Here is a 21,449-nt window from a genome sequence, read left to right on the forward strand (position 1 = left end):
TGGGCTGCAGATGTTGTAAAGACCATTCATTCCCCCCCCCCCCCCCCCACCTTTCAGTGATTTGACTGTCTGGGGTAATTTCTGTTCAATAATCTGTGAATTCTGAGTTTCTGAAATAAACACTGCCATAATCACTCCTTCTGCGGCTCTTTGAACCCTTTGAGTAGGGACCATATTAATTGGGACAGTCATAATTTTTCCAGGCATTATCTGTGCATCTGCAGTTTGTAATTTCTGGACTGAATCAGTCACATTTGAAGCAGTAACACCCGTCAGTGCTGAATCAACAGGTAGTGGGTCAATCTGAAATGTCTGCACAGTTATCTCAATCTGTGTTTCTCTCTGTTCAACAGAAGCAGTAGCTACTGTAGTACTTACTGGTACACTATTTTCAGTTGTTTTAAAGGAAACCACATAAAGTGGCAGACACTTAGTTAATAATGCATCCATTATTTCATCCCCAGAATCATTATTTATTTGACGCTTTTTATCATCATTAATTCCCTTCTCCTGCATCTGGTGCTTTACCTTTTTTTCCTCACTTGCTTTGTCTCTTGTTGCCTTTTCCCACATGCTTAAATCTTCAAATTGTGCAGCTCTAGATGGTGTCTTTATTTCACATAAAACTTCCCTTAATTTGTCAATTATTTTAAATTTAAAAGTACCATCTTTTGGAAACCTCAAATGACCTTCTTTTTCAGTAATCTTGCACCATTGGTGAACCCACATACATGCATCTTGTCCCAAATTGGTAGACGTAAAATGCACAGGTGTTCCTTCAGGAGCATCACCAATAAAAAACACATTTTCACTTTACCTTCCAACAGTTTATTTAAACCTTCAAACAATTTAATTTTTGCAATAGTTCAATGCAATTTCTTTTCTCTAATGCTGTCAGTCCTAATTTCAGTCAGTTTTACTCCTACCACTGACCCTCCGCAAAATCTTACTGCAATATTTTTCTGAGTTTTTTATTAAATCAAAATTCTGTTAACAACATAAAAACATTTGCTACTCTGTCTGTTCCACTAAACAAAGGATAGATTTATTTTCACTGCGAGTAACACATTCCGCTTACTCTTCACAACGTAAGAACTTCCGTTTACTCTTCAAACACTGCGAGTAAATCCCTTCAGCTTACCCTTCACTCAAACTCAGAAGAACCTGCTACTCCTTCTACCCTTTCTAGGTGATATAACACTAAAGTTTCACCAGCAAACTCTTTGCTATCAATCACTCTCACTTTTACACAGAAAATAGTCCCTAATTTAACACTGCTAGCCCTACCTAGCGTCTCAGTGTTATTCCAACAGACAAGTAACCTCACTACAGTATGGCTTCCCTTTACCACCCGCTATTCCTTCCTGGGATTTCCAGGTATCACTATACCTGTGTTTCAAGACAACATAAAACAAGACACTAACTTTTCATGTTAAGAACATATAATCAATAATCAAAAATTCGGATGTACGTTGTTACAACGCATGCTTTTACTATGCATGCCTTTACAACGCAGGTTTTTCAACGCAAGTCGTTACAACGACTTGCGTTGGGGGGTGCTGGATAGTGAATAGTTTAATTTACTATTCCAACTCCAGTCCCCGTGGATAGTAGGGAAGGTGTTGGATAGTAAATTAAACTATTACCTATCCTAGAGCGCCCCACAGCGCAATTTGTTGTAATGACTTGCGTTGAAAAACCTGCGTTGTAAAGGCACTGCGTGGTAAAAGTTGCGTCGTAAAGGATGTTTCCCCAAAAATTCTGTCCCATGAAATTACCAATATAACCAATAACACCATTAATTCAAAATGAGCAAAATGTCACCAACAGTCAAAACCCTTACTATTTTCAACACTTCAAAAACACATCCTAGCACATTAACAATATTTCACAACCCTATTGATACTCACACCACTCCAGCAATCGCCTTCTTTCATCACCTTCCAGTACTGCTTTGCCAGTCTTCAGGTTCTGAGCATTGGAACAGGAATCAGGAATTGTACATTGATCTAACTTGGGCAAATATTTTACTTCCCTCCTAAGGTCAATAATCCTTTAGTCGAATAGTTGATGGTGATATTAATAATCCTTAATCACCAATCTAATCAATAATAACCATCCTCTTGCTACCAGAAACTGATCCAGCTGTAATTTCACGGTGAATTTCTCAATTCAAAACCTTATCTACCTCTATTTTACCGCTAAAAAGGTGTTGGGCCCTTGACACCATGTATTACCTTCAGGAGACTTTACATAAACATGAAAAATCAAAAACGCAATTAATATTTAAGCCAATGAAGAGAGTTGGTGAGTATTTTAAAGGGTTTTATTTTCTTAGTTAAAAATCTCTTCCCAGGCTGCACCGCGACGTTTCTTGTACCTAAGTCATATGATGTCAGGTCTAATCTGCTCCCTCTCAAGAGCTCACACGCCCCCCCCTAAAGCTAACACGCCTCCAAAGAGGTCATTATTTATACTCTAATTCTTGGCTGACTATACTAATAATGTTTCAGATTCAGAAAAGCTTGTACCTGATTGGTTACCATATATGACATGAGGGTCTCACCATTCTGTTCTCATTGCAAATTCCAAACCATACCGGTTTTATCAAAAGAAGCGTTAATGATTAATACAATTATATGTTTTAGCAACATTTACTAGGAACAAGCACTGGCGTTGCCAATAGGTTTCGCATTTGGAAAGTTGGAGCTATTGGTTTTGTAAATGACATTTTATATTTATATATTGTAATCGACAATGCCAATAACGATATATAAATATAAAATGTCATTTACAAAACCAATAGCTCCAACTTTCCAAATGCGAAACCTATTGGCAACGCCAGTGCTTGTTTATAGTTACATCACAATGTGTAACCAACAGGGCCAAAAGGTTGTGTGGTTATAAGCCCTGCACATTGTCGTGGGAGGTAGTGGAAAGTTGTTCAGTGCATATGTGTGGGCTATGAAAAGCAAAATTAATTCCTGGTTGTTGAAGTAAATGTGGCGCAACCGATTAGCATGTGGGTAGGAGTACTCTGCGGAATAATGCTAGTGTTGTATTAGCAACCTAAAAAAACAGCACAACGTCTGTGTTTACGTATACCACTCTTAACTAGCACTAACATAGACCTGAACGCGCCCTTATACGTGTTTTCTACCATAACAGTGCGATTAATATTTTGGTGGACCAGCGATTTGGAGCAGGCAGTGCTTTGTCTTTGGTGGGAGGATGACTTGTTTGTAGTGTAAATTAAATCTGTAGGTAAAGTAAGTTGCGCTACTGGGAGAAATTAGGTTAAGGTGCAACAGGCCTTAATTTTAGCAGGTAGGGGAGAAGCTGGGATAGACTTACATACAGGAGAAATGTGAAGTAAGGGCAGGGAAGAGGGGTTTTGTCAGAGGAGTATTAATATAGGGCAGAGGTAAGGGGCATGATGTAGGATAAAGAGGTAAGAGTCAGAAATGGGCTCTTGGTAGGATCCCTGTTTGAAGGAAGTTTTGATAATAAAAAAGCATGCGTGTGGATTTTTTTGGGGAAAGATGGGGAGGTGCGTGCTAAATATGAGGCTCCGTGTTTGCCTTGTGCACAGTTTATAAAGCAGTTTATAAAGCTGTACTAGAGTACAATTGCCTGTAAGTATGCAAATTAATAAAGGGCAAAATGAAACGTGCAGAAGCCGAATAAATGCGGGTAGTGATACTGTATGGAGGTATGTTTATCCCGTGATAGCGGCTTAAAACTGCTCCAGCGTTTGTTTATTCCTATATGACCCTTTGATCAGCAGTAGATAATGTCAAAGAAGGGCCAAAAAGGGGGGGTGGGGGGAGGTAAAAAGAAGCGACGGACGAACTGATTCATGCGGCAAGGCGCTGGCAGATGGTGTGAAAGATAAACTTGTGTGAAGAAGCCGAACAGGCCTGTCAAGCATGTGTTTAAAGCGACTGTTTATACTCGCGTTGGCGTGTGACTAGCAGCAATTGAGTGGAGGGAGGAGGGGCTGGGCGCTTTTTTTATGAAGTTGTGCTCAAATGAGAATATTGAAAAAATCTGCTTGGTATTCATTCAAATTAGTGATTGTTTTTTGTTAAATTCTCAGTAACAGCTGATCCGTTTCTGGTATTAATTATCAACCCGGCCGGCGGGATGTGGTAATTGGGACCAGTCGTAGCACTGAAAAGGGAAGGAGATTGAAAGAGGCGAGTCTCCCACCCTCAGGGGCAGGAAGGAGGGCGTGGTTGGCAGAAGTGGCCCAGAGAAGCGCACTCGACCCTCCTGTGCCCTGTGTTTAATAAATCAATCGGACAGATCTGAATGAATCACTTCAGATGGATTCTCTGCTCGGTTTGATGTCTAGATGTTATTCTTAGCTTGTTAGCATGACAGATGCATTAATGTTCTCGTACACTGCCAGCAATGTCAAAGAGACAAGGGTTCTTAAAGTGGCAGCGGCCCTTTTTTTTCGCACGCTGTCGGGTGAGTGCGTTGTGGTTCAATGTTCAGCTCGAAAAAATAAGCCCCTCTGTATGGAATCCCCTAGTGGGAATGAGATGCGAGCGAAAAGCGTGTTTCAAAGTATGGTCTGTGCTGTGTTATTTTAGAGACGATATTCTCTTATTTTGCTTCAAAAGACCAGAATTAAAAAAAGAGGTGAATCTCTTTTTTTTCAGTACAACCATTTCTTTGCATTACAATTTAATGGAGACAAGCCAATGAGAATGTGTATCAGCTCACGTGATCAAATCATGCTTCAAATGTCACAATCCATAGAGTACACCAGCGGTCGTAGATCAGAAAATGCGAAACCTATTGGCAACGTATGTGCGCGGAGGGAAGCCGGATGGGGGCGGGAGAGCCTGGTGGGGGGGCGGGAATGCGAGCGAGGGGAGGCAGGCGGATTAGGAGGGAAGCCGGATGGGGGCGGGAGAGCCTGGTGGGGGGGGGGCGACGATGTTGTTTCTGTAGATGGGTGCGAGCCCAGCCTGCCTTTAAGGTGGGCGTGTTCAGGAAGACGAGCCCTGGAAGTAGCAATTTCGTTCAGTTGGTAAGAAAGATAGCATGACATTTAAATTAATTTGAAGGTGAATGAGAGTACAGAGACGAACTGTGCGAAGAGAGATGTGTGTGTGGCAAAGAGAGAGGCTGTTGTTCAGACCTATCACTCTGTTCGTAGCTATCTGTCACAAGGCGCACAATGCCCTGTGACCGCAGCTCTGTAGTAATGCTGACTTCAGCATTTTACAGCCATCGCACGAGATGTTTTATGTGCGCGGAGGGAAGCCGGATGGGGCGGGAGAGCCTGGGGCGGGAATGCGAGCGAGGGGAGGCAGGCGGATTAGGAGGGAAGCCGGATGGGGGCGGGAGAGCCTGGTGGGGGGGCGTGAATGCGAGCGAGGGGAGGCAGGCGGATTAGGGAGATGCGCGTGCTTGTGTGGTCACGTGACCCGCTTTTGTGGTCACGTGACTCACATGCACTGTGAAGAAACCGCAGTGGTTTCACTAGTCGATTGAGCCCTTGAATTTTCGCCTATTACATTCGCAAGCGAATGATAATAGGCGAAACCTAAAAATGTTTGAGTCTATTTCCTCCTTCCTGTCACATTGCACGTAGGAAGGACACATTCCACAAACACTGATACATTGGCAGGATAAGAAGAATGTACAGTTCACATTTGCCTTGACTCCTCCTGTAATAGAGGCACTTGGCAGTCTTGCGCATGCGTCTCTTTTCTCAGCACGATTCTCAGCCATGCTGGATTCTTAGGCAGCCATTTAATGGTGGGCCCATAAACAAAACAAACATAAAAAAAGTATTTTTGTTATGTAAATAAACCCATTATGTTTCCTCCCCCATACTAATACCCTGTATAAATGATTGCCTAGCAAAAGCTATTAGTTTAAAGCAGCTTTTCTTATTGTTAGTGCACAATATGGAAAAATGTGCAATGTATAACATAGCATAATACATGCACTAGTGTAAATTTTCAAAGCGCACACAGTTAATACATACTCATAGCAACATGCTCTAATGTTTTAGATAGCTTTTCATGCAAAATGTGTTTGCCCCGTGTAGTGATGGTGCATGGTTAATTAACACACATTATAAGATGTGTTATGAACTGAATATATTTGTCTAAATATGCAACAAAGCCAAAGTCTCTTAAGACAGGAATAGGGAGTGTAGATTACAAGGAAAATGAGCTGGGAAGAGAGAACACATTCAGGGCCCGATTCACCGAACTAACTTAAGACAAAATCCTAAACTTACTACTTTTGGTATTCACAGAAGTTAGGATTTTGTCTTAAGTTTGTCTTAAGACAAACTTAAGACAGACTTAAGACAGACTTAAGACTGACTTAAGACAGACCTAAGACAAACTTAAGACAGACTTAAGACAGACTTAAGACTTAAGACAGACTTAAGTTAGGATTTTGTATTAAGTCTGTCTTAAGTCTGTCTTAAGTTTGTCTTAAGTCTGTCTTAAGTCTGTCTGTTAGGTTTGTCTTAAGTCTGTCTTAAGTTTGTCTTAAGACAAAATCCTAACTTCTGTGAATACCAAAAGTAGTAAGTTTAGGATTTTGTCTTAAGTTAGGTCTGTGAATCAGCCCCTCCATGATTATCTTCAAAGCTAAAAAAGGCCACTAAAATCACAAGTTTTCTCTGCACTGCAAAAAGACATGCTAATTTAGCACAAGCATTTCAGACTGACTAGGCCTCATTTCATGTCTTTCACTTTGCTTGCACCAAAAATGCCCCTTTTAAAAGCATTTGACTAGGCCTCCTTTCATATTTCATGTGTCATGTGTTTTCCACATGCACAAAAATCTGTGTCATTTTAAATGCAGTCTGTCTGAAGCACAAACATAAAGGTATGCCTGACTCCAGAAGAAATCTGAGCTACAGCACCAGTGTGTGTTGTGGGCAGGAGCTGGTGTGTGCTATGGGCAGCGGCTGTTGTGCTCTGTGGTCAGGAGTCAGTCTGTGCAGTGGACAGGAGCTGGTGTGTGCCGTGTGCAGCGGCATGTGTGTGCCGTGGACAGCGGCAGGTGTGTGCCGTGGACAGCGGCAGGTATGTGCCGTGTGGACAGCGGCAGGTGTGTGCCGTGGACAGCGGCAGGTGTGTGCCGTGGACAGCGGCAGGTATGTGCCGTGTGGACAGCGGCAGTTGTGTGCCGTGCACAGCAGCAGGTGTGTGCCGTGCACATTGGCAGGTGTGTGCCGTGGACAGCAGCAGGTGTGTGCCGTGGACAGCAGTGCCGTGGACAGCGGCCGGTGTGTGCCGTGGACAGCAGCAGGTGTGTGCCATGGACAGCAGCAGATGTGTGACGCGAACAGAGGCAGGTGTGTGCCATGGCCAGCAGCAGGTGTGTAAAGTGGTCAAGTGCCAGGTGTGTAAAGTGGTCAGAAGCCAGTGTGTGCTGTGGACAGTATCCAGTGTGTGCCGTGGGCCTGTGTATACTGTGGACAGGAGCAGGTGTGTGTCCTGGGCAGAAGCCAGTGTGTGGTGTGGGCAGGGGCCGGTGTGTGGCATGGGCAGGGTCCGGTACGTGCCGTGTTCAGGGGCCGTATGTGCTGTGGGTATGGTCCGGTGTGTGTGCCATGGTCATGGGCAGGTGTGTGCCATGGGTGGATTGGGTACTTCTTGCAAGCCGGTGCCTGCGTGTGTGGCGGGCTGGTATCGATGTGAGCCGTAGGCCATGCTGTGCCGTGGGCAGGGTTCTGCATGTACCTCAGACAGGGGTCTGTGTGTGCCCTGGTCAGGAGCCGGTGTGTGCCATGGACAGGATTCTGCAAGTACCTCAGGCAGGGGTCTGTTTGCTACATTCTTGAGTTTTCACCGCACCCCAGTGATACAAGAGCCATGTTCCAATTCGTTTTAGTAAATCCTCCCATTGTATCCCAATTTGCATTTGACCAAATCAGATTTTAATAATTCCTCATACCTGTCTGCTTTCTCAAGAGCATTCCTCTGAGCAGAAGGTAGGAGTTCATTTAAAAATAAATAAAACACTTTTATTTTGCAAACAATTTAAACATTTTCTTTGCCTTGCTCCCAATATCACCTTTACTTAGGGATTTTGTGCTCTGTGCTTTGATGTTGTCTTCTGATATTTTTTAATAAATATTTGAACGTTTGTTTTCTCAACAGCAAGAAAGTCTGGAAAATCGATAAAGTGAAGCTTCACGACTCCCAGCAAGATGAGGGTGAGTAAAGTAGAGTTCTGGGGTTTTAAAGACGCCCCCTTAAGACTCGGCCCAAGACATCAATAGGAGCCTTTAGAGCAAGGGGCAGGGAAGGCTCTAATGTTCTTACTGAATCAACTTAAAACTGGACTTAACCCCTTGGCTGCGGCAGTAATTCGGCCGCAGCGCTGGGGGGGGGGGGGCGCGCGGCGCCGCCATGCTCCTGACGGAACCACTCCGTCACGAGCCTCGGGCGCGCTGTTCTTGTGACGGAGTGGTTCCGGCACGACCCGCCCGCTCAGTAGAAAGCGCCGCGCAGGCATGAAATCAGCGCCTCGCAGGTGCGGCGGCCGGGCCGTGACGGAACCACTCCGTCACCAGCAGCACAGTACGTCCGTGTCTGGTGACAGAGTGGTTCCGTCACCAGCATTGATGAGGTTAAGAGGATACCTCGAACTCTGTGTAATTCAGGCAAGGTTTTTCAAGGACTGGACACTGAAAAGGTCTGTTGCGTCGTCTTCTTGGTTGCCCAAGGCATGGCCGGCCGCTCCCAGTAGCCACAGAGCCACCCTGCACAGAACAGCATAGTGAAAGGTGTCATGTGTCTCATTAAAATGGTCCCAGCTAGGAGGACAACCCTCAAGAGGGAAAACCCTTCTTGGCAGTCTTGTAGCATTTGGTTACAGCTATGTTTAATACTGGAAGCAAGACAATAAAGTCCTCCTGACATTGGGAAGGAGACGCAAGCCAATCAGAAGCCAGGCAAAAAAGCGAGACGTCAAAACAGCTAGAGGGAAAAAACTGGTGTAAAAATAGTAGCAAGGGGCGATGAACAGGCAACCCTCCTGTCTCCCGGTTGAGTCTTGTTTTTGTGTCTTAGATTACTGTATAACATCTGAAGATACCGCTATGGGTAGGGTGTGGAGTTCCCACCATATTAGGGGCGTTGGGGACGCACACAACGAGGTGGATAAGCTACATAAAGTAATGTGTAGTCCAGCACCTAATCTTTGAAATATATCTATTCTGGAGAACGGTAGTTACAGAAAAGTCACAGGGTCTTATTATCAAGAACAGCGATAACATTATCGCCGCTTTAGCGGCAGGAAACTGCCATTAAAGCGGCAATAAGGGGCTTGATAATATGCCCTTGAGAATTCCCATAGAAACCCAGGTTCGGGTTTTGTCCAGTTCTAGCACCAACTTGCCACTGTTCTGATACCTTGTACGCATGTGTCCAGGACTTCAGGGAAAGGATTTTGCACATTTCTCTAATACAGTGTGAGAAAGTCGCAAAGAGGAGAGCAAGTAATTTACATTGGAGTATAGAAAAGTGAAAGTGTATTATCATAAGTATAAACACAGTGATCCTGGTACATGCACACATGGTCTGACTGGGACGGAAAATATGCCCAAAAAAAAGTGGTCCTCATTAGTGAATTAGATACCTAAAAACATTGCCTGTGTTTGCAAATTGGGGAAGTTTTCAACTTTAAAAGATGTGCTATAAGTGCTTTGTAAGATATGGAATACTGCATGACATTGAGCTTGCTGCAGGCAATGTTTGTTTTAATATCAGGAAAATAAACAGTAAAGTTGGCCCAGCAGACCATAAAACAGGCCCGCAAGCAGCCAAGAAACCGGCCCACACAGTCACCTTTCAGACCAGCCCGCCGGGTACTATCAGATTGCTCTAAATCAATCAATCAATCGATCAATCAGGGGCTTATAAAGCGTGGTACTCACCCGTGAGAGTCTCAAGGCGCTGGGGGTGGAGGGGAGGATGTATGACATTACAACGCATGCTTTTACCACGCATGCCTTTACAACGCAGTTTTTACAACGCATAGTGCTTAGGGGTGCTGGATAGTGAATAGTTTAATTTACTATTCCAACTCCAGTCCCCGTGGATAGTAGGGAAGGTGTTGGATAGTAAATTAAATATATTCCCTATCCTAGAGCGCCCGCTAGCGCAATGCGTGGTAATGGTTTGCATTGTAAAAGTTGTGTCGTAAAGGCACTGCGTGGTAAAAGTTGCGTTTTAAAGGATGTTTCCCGGAGGGGGGTGCAGCTCCGTTTCAGTCAAAGAGCCAGGTCTTGAGGTTCTTACTGAAGGTATGCAGGGCCCAGGGAGCTCGTTCCAGGCTTTGTCTGCGACGTAGGAAAAAGCTCTTCCTCCTGCTCTGGTTCAGCAGATGCAGGAGGTCTTCGCGAGTGCGAGATACGCGAAGCGAAGGTTCCTCTTGTGTACGTGGAAGGAGACTTTCTCGTTGCAGTATTTGGGTCCGATGTTGTGGAGGGATTTGTAGTCGTGGGTGAGCAGTTTGAAGGTAACTCTCTTCTCGACGGGGAGCCAGTGGAGGTCGCGTAGGTGTTGGGTCATGTGTTCGTGCCTTGGGGTTCCGAGGACGAGTCTGGCTGCGGCGTTCTGGATAGTGTGCAGCCTGTGTGAGAGGCTTTCTGTTGATTCCGTCATAGAGGGTGTTACCGTAGTCCAATCTGCTGTTTATGAGTGCGGCCAGTGAGACCCTGAATGTGCAACATGCAGGCAGTTCCAGCTGGTAGAAAATGGATAACCGGGGACCTCTTATTAATACCCCCCCCGGAATACAAATGTACCACATTGTCTGTCCCCTCCCTACCCTACTCTAAAATGTCTATTTCTGTCTCTAACCTAGCGGTCCCTTGTTGCTACTTATCCTGTGGCTTCTTCACACCCCTGATCATGTGGATATTCTCCACAGATGTTGCATTTTCTTCCCTCTCTGCTCTTTTTCCTTATGGTCTCACTCTTCTCTGGACAGAAGTATTTTTTGGACCTAACTTTGCCCTCTTCTTATTCCAGTGCCCAATGAGAATGTGGATTTCCCGTCTGAGACGCTCACTCGGTTTTGAAAGCAGCGACTCTTCCATTGCCTGCTGTCTCTCTGGAAGCATTAAAGGATGCCCTCATCTCAGTGAATGAAGCTTTACCACAGGATAGCACAACTCATTCTCTGCATCAGAGCACTGCAATCCAGCCTGTGTGACAGAGCACTCCAACTCAAGCTGTTCCTCAGAGAGCTTCAACTCCAGCCCAACTGAGCTGTCCTTCTAACTTTACTTCTGCTATGTAATGGTCCAAGGCACCCTCTGCAGCAGAGATCTCAGACTCATCGTGTTGCAGATTATTGAAACTACCCTCCGCTGCTGAGCGCTCTGATTCAACCTCTGTTGCTAAGCGTACGTACTCAAGATCGACTGCCAAGCGTAACTACTCAAACTCTGCTACCGAGTGCCCAGAATGAATCGTCTGGGGCACCTACTCTAGCTCTGCTGCTGAACGTACCAATTCAAGCTCTGCTGCAGAGTGCACCGACTCTACCTCTGCTGCCGGGCCTACCTACTCAAGCTCTGCTGCTGAACATACATACTCGCTCTGCTACCAAGCGTGCCTACTCTGCCCCTGCTGCTGGAGTACCTACTCTGCCCCCGCTGCCGGGGTACCTGCTCAAGCTCTGCTGCAGAACGTACAGACTCAAGCTCTGCCACCACACGTACCTACTGAGCCCCTGCTGCCGGGGTACCTACTCAAGCTCTGCTGCTGAACATACAGACTCAAGCTCTGCTACCACGCGTACCTACTCTGCCCCTGCTGCCGGGGTACCTACTCAAACTCCGCTGCTGAACGTACCAACTCAAGCTCTGCTGCAGAGTGCACCGACTCTACCTCTGCTGCCGGGCCTACCTACTCAAGCTCTGCTGCTGAGCATACATACTCGCTCTGCTACCAAGCGTACCTACTCTGCCCCTGCTGCCGGGGTACCTACTCAAGCTCCGCTGCCAAGCATACTTACTCAAGCTCTGCTGCGGAACGTACAGACTCAAGCTCTGCCACCAAGCCTACCTACTCTGCCCCTGCTGCCGGGGTACCTACTCAAGCTCTGCTGCTGAACATACAGACTCAAGCTCTGCTACCAAGCGTACCTACTCTGCCCCTGCTGCCAGGGTACCTACTCAAGCTCCGCTGCCAAGCATACTTACTCAAACTCTGCTGCTGAACGTAGAGACTCAAGCTCTGCCACCAAGCGTACCCACTCTACCCCTGCTGCCGGGGTACCTACTCAAGCTCTGGTGCCAACCGTACTTAAGCTCTGCTGCTGAACGTACCGACTCAAGCTCTGCTATTGAATGCACCACTCTACCTCTGCTACTGAGTGTCACAACCCAACCTTTAATGTCAAGTTTTCTGACTTCGCCTCAGCTACAGGGCCATGCTGCTTAACCTTTGCTGCAGAGCAGTGCCACTCAGCTTTTGCTGTCAGAACTCCAACTTAATCACTGCTGCAAAGCACACCATCTCCACCTGAGGGCGCTCTCTGCCGCAGTCTCTTCATCCCTCTGGAGTTTGAAAAGACTTCCACAAAGACTACATCCAAAGTACATGCAGCAAGCGAGCTCTTTGTAGCAGGAAGTTCTGAAATAGTTCCTTAGGGGGATATCTATGTTGTCCATTGTTTGAGTCTGTATAATCTGTGTCCTGAGGGATAGGTCTGCTGTCTTTAATGAGCCTACGGAATCCATGCAACAAGTAGAATAGTTTTGCAAGGCCTGACCATGCACCATTTCCATAACAATGGTAATACCTTTGTAAACCAAAGGGTGGCTCTGCTGTTTGAGGCCTGAAGCTGTAAGATCTTTGTAACCTGAGGGATAGCTCTGCTGTCTGAGGCTTGAGGCTGTAATATCTGTGTAAACCAAAGAATAGCTCTGCTGTTTGAGGCCTGAAGCTGTAAGATCTTTGTAACCTGAGGGATAGCTCTGCTGTCTGAGGCTTGAGGCTGTAATATCTTTGTAAACCAAAGGATAGCTCTGCTGTTTGAGGCCTGAAGCTGTAAGATCTTTGTAACCTGAGGGATAGCTCTGCTGTCTGAGGCTTGAGGCTGTAATATCTTTGTAAACCAAAGGATAACTCTGCTGTTTGAGGCCTGAAGCTGTAAGATCTTTGTAACCTGAGGGATAGCTCTGCTGTCTGAGGCTTGAGGCTGTAATATCTGTGTAAACCAAAGGATAGCTCTGCTGTTTGAGGCCTGAAGCTGTAAGATCTTTGTAACCTGAGGGATAGCTCTGCTGTCTGAGGCTTGAGGCTGTAATATCTTTGTAAACCAAAGGATAACTCTGCTGTTTGAGGCCTGAAGCGGTAAGATCTTTGTAACCTGAGGGATATCTCTGCTGTCTGAGGCTTGAGTCTGTAAGATTCTTGTAACATGAAGAATACCTTTGCTGTCTGAGACGTAAGAAGGTATGATGTGTACAAGCTGAGGGCTCTCTCTGCTTCCTGAGTCCTGATCCTGTAAGACCTGTGGAGCCTGAGAGATCGCTTGGCTGTATGAGGCCAGAACCTGTATGATTGGAGTAGCCTGTTTCTAGCAAACTGCAGGTTGAGGCCTTTGCAGGTGTAGGGACAGACCGCAGTGCTCCAACTTACAAAGTAAACAAAGCACTTTATGAACAGAAACAGACCCGGGTGGGCCTGGTCTGAGGCCTGCCCTGTTTTTAGAGAGGGGGAAATCTATGTATGTGAATTAACTTATATATACTTTTTATGTGACGCAATGTTTTCGTAAGATTGTAATTATTGTAATAATAGCTTGTAAATTGAGCAATCGGACAATGCACTGCAAATAAACAATGTATACTCACCGGCCTTCTGTCTCCTGTGGGGTGTCTAGGGAGGACACTGAATAAGGTTGGGGGGGCAGAGGGCATAGTCAGAGGAGATGGCAGACTGCAAACATCTCCAAACTACACAAACACTTCTGCTGAGGTAAACACCACACAAACATCTCCTTAAAACATTTTGAAATTCAGCTAAACCCATAAACCCACCATGGAACATGTGCCCCCAAATATGCTATCATTAAAGATGAATAGGGTAACCCAGTATCTCACAGAACCTGGGGGACTAGAGCAGTATGTACTACTAGTTTGGTTGTGTCCAGCAAGGCAGAATTACTTTGCAACTTTTACTTTGTCCTTGCCACTAGGAAAACCAATCAATGGTATATAGTACACATGGAATACCATACAGACACAAAAAACACACTGATACTGATGCTATAGACTCAAAAAAGTCAGCGATATGTTAGCAGTCATATATCGTATAGTACACTACATATATACATAAAGGCACAAGACAGTTCAACACTCTATATCATTACACACATTAATAATTACCATATAGTCAACATAAACAAAATGTTTCACATTTACAATACACATAGAAGAGAAAAAAGATTTGTTCGCTTAGTATCCGTAGTAACTTAGGGCCCGATTCACAGAACTAACTTAAGACAAAATCCTAAACGTACTACTTTTGGTATTCACAGAAGGCATTTAGTAGCAGTAAAGTTAGGATTTTGTCTTAAGTCTGTATTAAGACTGTTTCAAGACTGTCTTAAATCTGTCCTACGTCTGTCCTAAGTTTGTCTTAAGTCTGTCTTAAGTCTGTCTTAAGTCGGTCTTAAGTCTGTCCTAAGTCTGTCTTAAGTTTGTCTTAAGACTGTGTTAAGACTATCTTAAGTCTATCTTAAGTCTGTCTTAAGTCAAACTTAAGACAAAATCCTAACTTTACTACTACTAAATGCCTTCTGTGAATACCAAAAATAGAATGACAGAATTAAGACACACTTAAGACAAACTTAAGACAAACTTAAAACAAACTTAAGACAGACTTAAGACAAAATCCTAATTTTACTACTACTAAATACCTTCTGGTACTCAGGGCATCACTGGTACTCCGAGCATTACTGGTACTCAGAGCATCACTGGCACTCGGAGCATCACTGGTAATCACTGGCACTCAGAGCATTACTGATACTCAGAGTATCACTGGTACTCAGGGCATCACTGGTAATAACTGGTACTCAGAGCATCCCTGGTACTCGGAGCATCACTGGTACTCAGGGCATCACTGGTAATAACTTGTACTCAGAGCACCCCTGGTACTCGGAGCATCACTGGTAATCACTGGTACTCAGAGCATCACTGATACTCAGAGTATCACTGGTACTCCGAGCATCACTGGTACTCAGGGCATCACTGGTAATCACTGGTACTCAGAGCATCACTGGTACTTGGAGCATCACTGGTAATCACTGGTACTCAGAGCATCACTGATACTCAGAGTATTACTGGTACTCAGCGCATCACTGGTACTCAGAGCATCACTGGTACTCGGAGCATCACTGGTAATCACTGGTACTCATAGCATCACTGGTAATCACTGGTACTCATAGCATCACTGATACTCAGAGTATTACTGGTACTCAGAGCATCACTGGTACTCAGAGCATCACTGGTACTCAGGGCATCACTGGTACTCAGGGCATCACTGGTAATCACTGGTACTCAGAGCATCACTGGTACTCGGAGCATCACTGGTAATCACTGGTACTCAGAGCATCACTGATACTCAGAGCATCACTGGTACTCAGGGCATCACTGGTAATAACTGGTACTCAGAGGATCACTGGTACTAGGAGCATCACTGGTAATCACTGGCACTCAGAGCATTACTGATACTCAGAGCATCACTGGTACTCAGGGCATCACTGGTAATAACTGGTACTCAGAGCATCACTGGTAATCACTGGTACTCAGAGCATCACTGATACTCAGAGTATCACTGGTACTCAGAGCATCACTGGTACTCAGGGCATCACTGGTAATCACTGGTACTCAGAGCATCACTGGTACTCAGAGCATCACTGGTACTCTGAGCATCACTGGTAATCACTGGTACTCAGAGCATCACTGGTAATCAGGGCATCACTGGTACTCAGAGCATCACTGGTAATCACTGGTACTCAGGGCATCACTGGTACTCAGAGCATCACTGGTACTCAGAGCATCACTGGTACTCGGAACATCACTGGTAATCACTGGCACTCAGAGCATTACTGATACTCAGAGCATCACTGGAACTCAGGGCATCACTGGTAATCACTGGTACTCAGAGCATCACTGGTACTCAGAGCATCACTGGTACTCAGACCATCACTGGTACTAAGGGCATCACTGGTACTCAGGAATCACTGGTACTCAGAGCATCACTGGTACTCAGAGCATCACTGTACTCGGAGCATCACTGGTAATCCCTGGTACTCGGGGCATCACTGGTACTCAGAGCATCACTGGTACTCGGAGCATCACTGGTAATCACTGGTACTCAGAGCATCACTGATACTCAGAGTATTACTGGTACTCAGAGCATCACTGGTACTCAGAGCATCACTGGTACTCAGGGCATCACTGGTACTCAGAGCATCACTGGTAATCACTGGTACTCAGGGCATCACTGATGCTCAGAGCATCACTGGTACTCAGAGCATCACTGGTAATCACTGGTACTCAGGGCATCACTGGTACTCAGAGCATCACTGGTACCCAGAGCATCACTGGTACTTAGGGCATCACTGGTTCCCAGGACATCACTGGTAATCACTGGTACTCAGAGCATCACTGGTACTCAGGGCATCACTGGCACTCAGAGCATCACTGGTAATCACTGGTACTCAGGGCATCACTGGTACTCAGAGCATCACTGGTACTCAGAGCATCACTGGTACTCAGAGCATCCCTGGTACTCAGAGCATCACTGGTACTTAGGGCATCACTGGTTCTCAGGGCATCACTGGTAATCACTGGCACTCAGAGCATCAATGATACTCAGAGTATTACTGGTACTCAGAGCATCACTGGTACTCAGAGCATCACTGGTACTCAGGGCATCACTGGTTTTCAGAGCATCACTGGTAATCACTGGTACTCAGAGCATCACTGATACTCAGAGTATTACTGGTACTCAGAGCATCACTGGTACTCAGAGCATCACTGGTAATCACGGGTACTCAGGGCATCACTGATACTCAGAGCATCACTGGTACTCAGAGCATCACTGGTAATCACTGGTACTCAGGGCATCACTGGTACTCAGAGCATCACTGGTACTCAGAGCATCACTGGTACTTAGGGCATCACTGGTTCCCAGGACATCACTGGTAATCACTGGTACTCAGAGCATCACTGGTACTCAGGGCATCACTGGCACTCAGAGCATCACTGGTAATCACTGGTACTCAGGGCATCACTGGTACTCAGAGCATCACTGGTACTCAGAGCATCACTGGTACTCAGAGCATCCCTGGTACTCAGAGCATCACTGGTACTTAGGGCATCACTGGTTCTCAGGGCATCACTGGTAATCACTGGCACTCAGAGCATCAATGATACTCAGAGTATTACTGGTACTCAGAGCATCACTGGTACTCAGAGCATCACTGGTACTCAGGGCATCACTGGTTTTCAGAGCATCACTGGTAATCACTGGTACTCAGAGCATCACTGATACTCAGAGTATTACTGGTACTCAGAGCATCACTGGTACTCAGAGCATCACTGGTACTCGGAGCATCACTGGTAATCACTGGTACTCAGAGCCTCACTGGTACTCAGAGCATCACTGGTAATCACTGGTACTAAGGGCATCACTGGTACTCAGGAATCACTGGTACTCAGAGCATCACTGGTACTCAGAGCATCACTAGTAATCACTGGCACTCAGAGCATAACTGATACTCAGAGCATTACTGGCACTCAGGGCATCACTGGTACTCGGAGCATCACTGGTAATCACTGGTACTCAGTGCATCACTGATACTCAGAGCATCACTGGTACTCAGAGTATTACTGGTACTCAGAGCATCACTGGTACTCAGAGCATCATTGGTACTCAGGGCATCACTGGTACTCAGAGCATCACTGGTACTCAGGGCATCACTGGTACTCAGAGCATTACTGGTACTCAGAGCATCACTGGTAATCACTGGTACTCAGGGCATCACTGGTACTCAGAGCATCACTGGTACTCAGAGCATCCCTGGTACTCAGGTCATCACTGGTACTTAGGGCATCACTGGTTCTCAGGGCATCACTGGTAATCACTGGCACTCGGAGCATCACTGATACTCAGAGTATTACTGGTACTCAGAGCATCACTGGTACTCAGAGCATCACTGGTACTCAGGGCATCACTGGTAATCACTGGTACTAAGGGCATCACTGGTACTCAGGAATCACTGGTACTCAGAGCATCACTGGTACTCGGAGCATCACTAATAATCACTGGCACACAGAGCATAACTGATACTCAGAGCATTACTGGCACTCAGGGCATTACTGGTACTCGGAGCATCACTGGTAATCACTGGTACTCAGAGCATCACTGATACTCAGAGCATCACTGGTACTCAGAGTATTACTGGTACTCAGAGCATCACTGGTACTCAGAGCATCATTGGTACTCAGGGTATCACTGGTGCTCAGAGCATCACTGGTAATAACTGGTACTCAGGGCATCACTGGTACTCAGAGCATTACTGGTACTCAGAGCATCACTGGTAATCACTGGTACTCAGGGCATCACTGGTACTCAGAGCATCACTGGTACTCAGAGCATCACTGGTACTCAGGGCATCACTGGTACCCAGAGCATCCCTGGTACACAGAGCATCACTGGTACTTAGGGCATCACTGGTTCTCAGGGCATCACTGGTAATCACTGTTACTCAGAGCATCACTGGTACTCAGAGCATCACTGGTAATCACTGGTACTCAGGGCATCACTGGTACTCAGAGAATCACTGGTACTCAGAGCATCACTGGTAATCACTGGTACTCAGGGCATCACTGGTACTCAGAGCATCACTGGTACTCAGAGCATCACTGGTACTTAGGGCATCACTGGTTGTCAGGGCATCACTGGTAATCACTGACACTCAGAGCATCACTGATACTCAGAGTATTACTGGTACTCAGAGCATCACTGGTACTCAGAGCATCACTGGTAATCACTGGTACTCATGGCATCACTGGTACTCAGAGCATCACTGGTACTCAGGGCATCACTGGTAATAACGGGTACTCAGAGCATCCCTGGTACTCGGAGCATCACTGGTAATCACTGGTACTCAGAGCATCACTGATACTCAGAGTATCACTGGTACTCAGAGCATCACTGGTACTCAGGGCATCACTGGTAATCACTGGTACTCAGAGCATCACTGATACTCAGAGTATTACTGGTACTCAGAGCATCACTGGTACTCAGGGTATCACTGGTACTCAGGGCATCACTGGTACTCAGAGCATAACTGATACTCAGAGCATTACTGGCACTCAGGGCATCACTGGTACTCGGAGCATCACTGGGAATCACTGGTACTCAGAGCATCACTGATACTCAGAGCATCACTGGTACTCAGAGTATTACTGGTACTCAGAGCATCACTGGTACTCAGAGCATCATTGGTACTCAGGGCATCACTGGTACTCAGAGCATCATTGGTACTCAGGGCATCACTGGTACTCAGAGCATCACTGGTAATCACTGGTACTCAGGGCATCACTGGTACTCAGAGCATTACTGGTACTCAGAGCATCACTGGTAATCACTGGTACTCAGGGCATCACTGGTACTCAGAGCATCACTGGTACTCAGAGCATCACTGGTACTCAGGGCATCACTGGTACCCAGAGCATCCCTGGTACTCAGAGCATCACTGGTACTTAGGGCATCACTGGTTCTCAGGGCATCACTGGTAATCACTGGCACTCAGAGCATCACTGATACTCAGAGTATTACTGGTACTCAGAGCATCACTGGTACTCAGAGCATCACTGATACTCAGAGCATCACTGGTACTCAGAGCATCACTGGTACTCAGGGCTTCACTGGTACTCAGAGCATCACTGGTAATTACTTCTACTCAGGGCATCACTGGTACTCAGAGCATCACTGATACTCAGAGCATCACTGGTACTCAGAGCATCACTGGTACTTAGGGCATCACTGATACTCAGAGCATCACTGGTACTCAGGGCATCACTGGTAATCACTGGCACTCAGAGCATCACTGATACTCAGAGCATCATGGACACAACCCCCTATATGGGAAATACATTATTAAAAATAGTGTGAACAGGGTTGGTGCCATGACGCAGCTCTGACACACACCTTCCTTATGGGGTTTTCCTCTGTCAATTGGCCCTGTGCTCTCCAACCTGCTTGTGCGGACTTATTCTGATGGAGACGCATAAGATGCAAGATCTTGCCCAGGATCTCCATGTTCCTGGTAACAGATCACAGATGTCTTCCAGGGAACCAGATCAAAGGCTGCTTTTAAGTCCACGAATGCCACATAAAGGTGGCCCCACCCAATTTACCAGTTTTCCAAAAAAGGGTCAAAAATGTCAATACCTACTCGATTGTGCTGCTGTTACGCCTGAAGGCAGCCTGGCAAGGAGATAAGATGTTTTCATCAACCCAGCTGATAAGCTTCTCTAGGGCCTGGCAACGAATTATTTTTTGCAAGCAATCGATCAGGCTAATCGGTCTGTAATTAGGTGGAATATCACAAGACTCCTTCTTAGAGATTGGAATTATTTCTGCGCCACGACGCAGGCATGCGGGCACCACTAGATATTGCATTTGTGATCAAATATATATAAAGCGCCCATGTGTCTATCTCATACTTTTTATTTATTTTATTTACTTAATGCGATTTTCTATAGCGCGAACATTACCCAAAGGTGTCAGAGCGCTTTACATAAGAACCAGTTGCGATACATAAGGACTTAGGGCTACATGAGTTACATAAAAGAACAAATTGCAAATGTACATGTGGTAAAGTCACACAAGGAAGAGATACAGACAGAAACAATTGCAAATGTACAAGTTATAGAGTCACACAAGGAAGAGATACAAATGGATAAGCTCTAAGAGTCACATAGGAATGGTAGAGAGTACAGGGCTACTACATATACTAGTGGTTAGAGTTATCTCTATATACATATATATACAAATAGTAGCTTTTCTCAGGTCAAGACCCAAAAAACCAGTAGAGCAGAGTTCCATTACGTGGAGTCAGAGGGGGGACGTAGTCATAGCACCAAGGGAGGGTGGGAGGGATACAAGGGAATGGAGAAAAGGCAAATCAGAGGATCGTCAAGGGGCAAACGAGGAAAAGGGTAAAGGACAAGGGAATGGACAAGATGGCGGGTCAGGGTCCAGAGAAAAGCGTCCGAGAACAGCAGCAAAATGGCGGGCAGGACAAAAGTAAAGAAGTCCATGAGAGTGACCCGGTGAGTATCAATTAGAGTACCAAAAGAAGTCAAGGGGGGTACATAGTTCAAAAAATCAAAGTCAGGAAGGGAGAGGAGGCGT

At 45.9% G+C, this 21,449-nt stretch overlaps 1 protein-coding gene across 1 annotated transcript in view; it reads left to right on the plus strand.

Annotated features, from left to right (window-relative positions):
- LOC144797757 (IgGFc-binding protein-like) overlaps nt 1–12,314 on the plus strand; it is a 283,418-nt gene extending 271,104 nt beyond the window's left edge. Inside the window, exons 92-94 of the mRNA XM_078668518.1 lie at nt 8,151–8,206; nt 11,031–11,534; nt 11,879–12,314. Of these exons, the coding sequence (XP_078524644.1) occupies nt 8,151–8,206; nt 11,031–11,080 (106 nt within the window). The 3' untranslated portion in view covers nt 11,081–11,534; nt 11,879–12,314. The remainder of the gene's footprint in view (nt 1–8,150; nt 8,207–11,030; nt 11,535–11,878) is intronic.
- The last annotated feature ends 9,135 nt before the right edge of the window (nt 12,315–21,449 follow it).

This window comes from Lissotriton helveticus, chromosome 12 (assembly GCF_964261635.1).
Source record: "Lissotriton helveticus chromosome 12, aLisHel1.1, whole genome shotgun sequence".
In the NCBI taxonomy this organism is placed as follows: domain Eukaryota; kingdom Metazoa; phylum Chordata; class Amphibia; order Caudata; family Salamandridae; genus Lissotriton; species Lissotriton helveticus.